This window comes from Dendropsophus ebraccatus, chromosome 6 (genome assembly GCF_027789765.1).
Source record: "Dendropsophus ebraccatus isolate aDenEbr1 chromosome 6, aDenEbr1.pat, whole genome shotgun sequence".
Taxonomy (NCBI): Eukaryota; Metazoa; Chordata; class Amphibia; order Anura; family Hylidae; genus Dendropsophus; species Dendropsophus ebraccatus.
Genome location: NC_091459.1, coordinates 144,292,917 through 144,300,558, shown reverse-complemented (window position 1 = coordinate 144,300,558; position 7,642 = coordinate 144,292,917). Strand labels below are relative to the sequence as shown.

General features: G+C 43.0%; 1 protein-coding gene across 1 annotated transcript; it reads right to left on the bottom strand.

The window, feature by feature from the left end:
• Positions 1-579: 579 nt before the first annotated feature.
• LOC138795309 (olfactory receptor 13C9-like) lies at positions 580-1,932 on the bottom strand. The gene is made up of 2 exons (XM_069974297.1): positions 1,145-1,932; positions 580-769 (listed from the first exon to the last, which is right to left on the bottom strand). The coding sequence occupies exons 1-2, from the start codon at positions 1,930-1,932 to the stop codon at positions 580-582; spliced, it is 978 nt and encodes a 325-aa protein (XP_069830398.1).
• Between the last annotated feature and the right edge of the window lie 5,710 nt (positions 1,933-7,642).

Below are 7,642 nucleotides of genomic sequence, written 5' to 3'. Positions count from 1 at the left end.
CACTCTTTGGGCCCCTTGGTACCAATTGAGCATCGTTGCAACGCCACAGCCTCCCTGAGTATTGTTGCTGACCATGTCCATCCCTTTATGACCACAATGGACCCAACATCTGATGGCTACTTTCAGCAGGATAATGCGCCATGTCATAAAGCTAAAATCATCTCAGACTGGTTTCTTGAACATGACAATGAGGTCACTGTACTCCAATGGCCTCCACAGTCACCAGATCTCAATCCAATAGAGCATCTTTGGGATGTGGTGGAACGGGAGATTGGCATCATGGATGTGCAGCCGACAAATCTGCGGCAACTGTGTGATGCTATCATGTCAATATGGACCAAAATCTCTGAGGAAGCTTCCAGCACCTTGTTGTATCGATGCCGCGAAGAATTGAGGCAGTTCTGAAGGCAAAAGGGGGTTCAACCCGTTACTAGCATGGTGTACCTAATAAAGTGGCCGGTGAGTGTATATCCTATACTGTAGCATAACTTAACATGCCTCTGACTCTAAAGCGTGAACAAAAATTTGCATCTTGTTTATGTCCGTTTTGTGTAATAAAGATGCTGGATGTTGCTGCAGTCACTGATTCGGGCTGTCCATCAGCCAGGATAGGCATTCTCCCCGGAGTTGTGAATTCATCACAACTCGGGGGGAAATGCCTTCCAGCTGGAGGTCCCGAAGCCGGTCACACTGCTCATCGCTGGCACGGGGAGAGGGAAGTAAAGGTTGCTTGTTATTTTGACAGGTTTTATTAAATCCTATGGAGGTGCTGAAAAGAGCCAAGTAAGATAATATTTCTTGGAATACCCCTGTAAAGGGTTTTTCAGTTTAAAATAGAAAAACTGCTGTGTAGTGTATAGTGCAGGTATTAAACATCGGATTGGTTTGGGTCGATCAGTGACTGATGAGCTTATCATTCTTTTTGGCCAGAGAACCACTACAAAAAAATTTGTGGAAAGGGGCGGGTGGACACATCCACATGATTCAGTTCTAGCCATGTAAATGGAATCCTAAAAATTTCTCCTTTTTTGTCACCAAAATTTTGGTGACATCCTTATTTTTAAGACTATAGATAAGAGGATTGAGCATCGGGATCAAAATTGAAGTTAAAATAGAAGTGTATTTTTCTTGGTTGGCTGTGTACCTGGATGGCACCAATAAGACAATAAGCAGCGTCCCGTAGAACAAGGACACCACGGTGAGGTGAGAGCTACATGTAGAGAAGGCCTTAGAGCGGCCGGTGGAGTGAAGCTTTAATATAGACGATATGATGACAATATACGAGAGTAGGATAAATATAAAGGGAACAAAGATGGTGATAATAGTAAGAATCACAAATCCAATCTCAATGTTGGGAACACTGTCACAGGACAACTTTACGACATCCAGAATCTCACAGGCAAAATGGTTGATCTGGTTTGGGTTACAATACCGTATTGGCACAAGTAATGACGGAAGCAGTGTGGCTATAAAACCAATAACCCAGGTAATAGTAGTGAGTCGATAGCAAACGCTCCACCTCATGATGATGAGATAGTTGAGTGGTCTACAAATAGCCACATATCGATCATACGCCATGAGGGCAAGTAGTAGACATTCTGTTTGGCCCAAGAGAAGCCCACTGTAGACTTGAAATCGGCAAGCAACCAGGGAAATCCTTCTACTAGAAGACAAGAGGTCTATCAGAAGCTTCGGGACTGTTCTCGAAGAGTAAAAAAAGTCTATAACTGCTAAATTGCAGAGGAACAAGTACATAGGGGTGTGTAAGTGTGGACAGATGATGATCACACACACCATGAAGCCATTGCCGACTATAGTGGCCAAATAGATGACGGAGAAGACCAGAAAGAGGAGAACGTTTATCTTCAAACTTTCGGAAAATCCAATGAGAACAATGTCAGCGGCAAGAGTCTTGTTAATGGGAAGATCCATTGTCCAAAAGAATTCCATATCTATCAAATTTGAAAGATTTTTTACTATACATAAGCATTTATTCATCGATCATAAATACGGCATACAAATCACACACATGGAGATGCCGATGCAATTAACTGATCAATGCCGATCTGGCTGCTGATGCCAACGGCATGGCAACTGTATGGGAAGAATTTGCAGCCTGCATGGCATCTCCCATGCATTGTCCTCTAGGGAGAAACACAGTATTAGGCTATGTTCACACTACGCAAAATAACGCCCGTTGTTTTCGCCGGACGAACTTTTGAAACCAAAACTACGGCCGTAGAATTACGATCGTACGGGCTAGTCTTGAAACTACGGCCGTTGAGAAACCACTCAGAATTTTTTTTACATCAAAATCAAGTTTAATTCGGCAGATATAACGGACAACGGCCGGTATTTTACGTAGTGTGAACATAATCTTACATGGTAACCATTCAGGTGAATAGTTGTACATGTGCTGTATAACCATGGGCATCTCTTATTGATAAGAGTGAGAACTACAGCTTCTACTCATAAGTGAGTATGAACAAGGGTTATCCTAATAAGACAACCCCTTTAAATGCTTAAATTAGTTATATAAGGCTACTATCTAATTAATTACCATAACATAGCAACAGTCTAATCTCATATATTCAAGATTAAACCCACTCATTAGTAGGATTGAACAGCAGAATAATATTCATCTATTAGCATTTGTGGTCATGCATAGCTCCTTATGGCATAAACACCCCCTTAAAGGGGAACTCCGGGCCGGGGTAATTTTGACAGCGCTGGGGAGGAGTAAAGAAGTAACATGTTCTTACCTCCCCCACTCCAGCAATGGTGCCGGTATCCCACAGCTCCGGTCTGAATGGGGACCTGGGACGTGATGTGCCAAGCCCGCTCAGCCAGTAAGCGGTCGTAGGCATTGTAACTGTACTGATTGAGTCTGCCTCAGACAGGATCTACCAGCAGAGCACTGATCTCACTGATTATGTAATGACAAATTGTTAATCAGTACAATAGCAAATAATTGCTTATTAAAGGGTGTAAATAAAAACAAAATCCTAACGCCACCATTGTCCATTTTTAGTCACCACTCACAACATATCGTAATCAAACAGTCCGATCTAAACCAAGATGGTGCAGATAATAGCTACGTACGATGGTGCAGAAAGTCAGCCCTCACGCATCCTCATACACAGAAAATAGGCTATAGGGCTCCTAACAGAGCAATTTTAAACAAATAATTTGTTTAATGAAAAAGTTGGAATTTTTTTTAAAAAGTACCATAAAACAAAGTTTATATAAATTGTAATTATACTGACCTACAGAATACAGACAGAATAAAGATTTTTGGTTTCAATGTACAGTTTGTGGTCCTGCAAAAAAAAAAAAAAATCATGGATCTGTAGATTGAAAATAAAGAGTTATGGCCATGCATCTTCCCCACCTTGCTGCCCCCCTAGACTCTGGATGATCTTGGATCTGGTGAACTGCGGGTGCACTTCAAGCTTTACTACTAGACTCATATGTATTCTGATTCCTGCACTACATTCAGGAATAAATGACTGTCATAGTGAGTTGAAGAAGGCAGCCAGACACACATGCTCATGCAGGCAGCCAGACACACATGCTCATGCAGCCAGACACACATGCTCATGCAGGCAGCCAGACACACATGCTCATGCAGGCAGCCAGACACACATGCTCATGCAGACAGCCAGGCACACATGCTCATGCAGCCAGACACACATGCTCATGCAGGCAGCCAGGCACACATGCTCATGCAGCCAGACACAAATGCTCATGCAGACAGCCAGACAAACATGCTCATGCAGGCAGCACAGTGATAGGGGGCAGAGTAGGAGATTTAACTGACCTCTAGCACAGTGTGACAGGAGCTTCATTTCAGGACTGTTCTGCTGGATCCAGGAAGTTGGGAGGTCTGCACACATACTCACTTACACACAGGGTATGGCTAATGGGCTTTTTAAGTGTAGTAACTGCTCACCGCTCCCAAGTCCACTCACCTCCAAGTGCTGCTACCACTAACCTGGCACTATTGTTTTCCATGTCCTTCTTCGTGCCATCTGGGTGCAGTGCAATGTTGCCGTCAGGAGCTGGAAGCAGTGATAACTCACCGGAGCAGTGACGGCCACCCCCATATCTGTCCCACCACTATATACACATTTCTAGTCACACATTTGTTCACATAAGTTCTCACAAACTTACTCACATACATACAAACTTACACATACATACACATATAGACATATACATACACATACAACACATATAGACATATACATACACATATACGCATATACAGTATGCATATACTTACATATACATACACATATATGCATATAGACATATACTTACACATACATACACATATAGACATATACATACACATATACGCATATACAGTAGGCATATACTTACATATACATACACATATAGACATATACATACACATATATGCATATAGACATATACTTACACATACATACACATATAGACATATACATACACATATATGCATATAGACATATACTTACATATACATACACATATACACATATACATACACATATACACATATACAGTAGGCATATACTTACACATACATACACATATAGACATATACATACCCTTACACGCATATAGACATATACATACACATATATACGCATATAGACATATACTTACACATACATACACATATAGACATATACTTACACATACAACACATATAGACATATACATACACATATACGCATATACAGTAGGCATATACTTACACATTCATACACATATAGACATATACATACTACATACCCATACACGCATATAGACATATACTTGCACCTACATATACAATACACTCAGTAACCTACACCTAGATAAAAGCACACCTAGTCACATGCAGACATAGACACACACGTACCTGATCCCTCCGTGTGCCCCACCCGCTCATATCACTGGACTTTATATAGAGATTAATCTGTGAAGTTGAATCCCATGAGATTAATTATTTCGTCCCAGTAATGAGGATCTGGGGATCTGTCACTCTTCCCTGACACCTCTGCACATTACTAGATGTTATATTTTATATTGTACAATACATCTATCCATGAATTCTATTTCATGCCTGGATAATATGGATGATATTGAAGAAATCCCCTATAAGAGTACATTCACACACGGTGCAGCAGATTTCTCACAGCTGATGCTGGATTTGCCCCCCATTTACTTCCTACCCATTGATGGGCAGCAAACCTGCGAGTTTTGCACTCCATGGGTCGGGGGCAGAAGATCCCCCTACGGAGTGCAAGGAGTTAAGTGGCGACCCATAGCATTTTTATTTACTTGAGCGATTTTTTGACGATTAACGATAAACGATCTCAAACAACCACTATGGCAAACGACCCAAAATCGTTCGCCCAATTACACGGAACGATGATCGTTACTTATGATCGTTCTTGCGGTCATTTTGTCATCGCTATTGCGTACGTTTCAGCTATGACTTTGCATTACACCGAACGAAGTGCAAACGATTTGCGAACGACCAAACAATGAAAATAGGTCTGAATTCTATCAAACGACCAACAATCTCTAGTTGGTCTTTTAATCGTTGTCTGCTATTACACAAAACGATTATTGTTTAAATCGGAACGATCGAACGATTTTTTGAACGATAATCATCCTGTGTAATACAGCCCTTAGTAATAGCTGAGGTACTCTATGGGCCTCCAACCATCCAACCCCATTCCCAGAAAGACACGGACAAACTGATGCTTGGTGCAAAGGACATTTTATTACCAACCAACATAAACATAACATTAAATATTCTAGTAAATATTCTCGACATTTGCAACATCTTCAAAGAGTTTTTCTTCTAAACAGTGAGAAGGGAATCTGGAGGACACTCAAGTAACTTGCCATAATAAATGAGGTCCCCAACTTTACCCCCAGTCATGAGAACCAGACCTGGAGGCACTGCCTGTTGGACCCATGACACCCCCTGTAGCCTTGACCACAGGAACCTTCACTCTAGCTGGGTACCACTCCAGACTCCGCACCACCATTATACAAATGTAGAGGAGTTTATTCCTCTCCCAAACAATTCTAAATTGTCATTACCACCTCCAAGTCCCCTTCCACTCCTGCCTCTGCGGCACATAAATGTACACTCACAAGAAAAGTGTGGCGTGTGCCCCCTGCAGTGTTATGGCGGAGGTACGGCTGGTCACGTGCCAGATGGTGGAGTGTGACACCAGCGCTATGGTGGTTGGCCAAGATATAGCCAGGCCCAGTGATGTTATGTCCTGACGTCAGTGCCGTTTGGGCCCACAGTGGTGGCACACCGGTTTCTATATTAAAGAGCCGGTTAAACCTTCTTCCCCTGTGGTCAGTGACCTGCCGGGCTGTTGTAGTCACGGTGGTCCGGAGTGGAGTAATGCCCCATCTGGGCTATTTGCACTGCCACCCACAGACAGGGGAAATAACGTTCTTGTACTTTGTTGGTGTGAAGTGAGAAATCACAGAGTCTCTTTACCATAATTAAGGTTTGCTTTACTTGGAGAATGTGTATGTACAGCAGGTCATACAGCTTTACCTTGAAACAACACTTTAAATTTGATAAGTTAGGATCCAGATCTGTAGTGAGCAGAGAAGTAGTACAGTCGTGTGGACTTAATTGCGTGCTGAGAATATACAGTCAGAGGAGAGAGAGGATGTTGTGAGAGTCCCAACCCAATTAGTACTGTGCTGGGATGTTGGAGGATGAGGTAGAAAAAGAATAATACTTGGCAGAGAATACTTGTGCCCGTGCATCAACTCTTGTCGGCATGAACCACCTATTGCCCTGCCAGTGTCGGGGGACCTGTCCTAGTGGGTGACACAACCCCCTGACCTTGTTACCTGGTATGAGCGATATGCTGAGGGTTCCCTGCTGACACCCGCGCTGCAAGATACAGTTCATAGGCTTCTAGCAACTTTGCTCTATATGGATCAGTTCCTAGCCTTCTGCTTTGTGGATACTGTCCTGCACTGTGACTCTCCTAGTCCACGGCATGGGTTGAGAGGATCTCTGACTTGTCCTCTCTGAGGAAGGGTTTAACACTGCATACTGCTGAGTGGAGTTACTTAAGAAGAAGGAAAGGTTGACTGCATGTTGTCTCTACGGTATCTAATGACAAAAGACTACTACACTTCCTCTACCCATGTGACTTCCTATCTACAGCCCCCTACAGCCCCCCTATAAGGTGTGCGCTGTGAATGGGTGAAGAGTGCATACAGAAGAAGTAAAGGGAGAAGTGATAGGAAAGAAGAAGAGAACCCGCTCATTGGTCTACAGATCCATGTGACATACCAATAAACAATAACCCTTACAGTTCTGCAGCTGTGCATCAACTAAGTATAAACACTTACAATAGCGACATCTCGTGGCAAAACTTTAACACTACTTCATCACCACTTACAATAAGTACAGGCTTTTGCAAAGGGTGTAACTAGGAGCAACACCCATGGTGTTGGGGTGACCGGCTGGGGGTAGTAGTAGTTGTTGGTAGTGGTTGGAAGGACCCGGGTTGCCACTTGCCAGATGTTATGTCACGGTTATAGCACGAGGGGGGGTGACTAAGCCACGGGGTCCTGACCATGCGGGACCCCAAAATTCTTCATTGCCCTTAGTCAA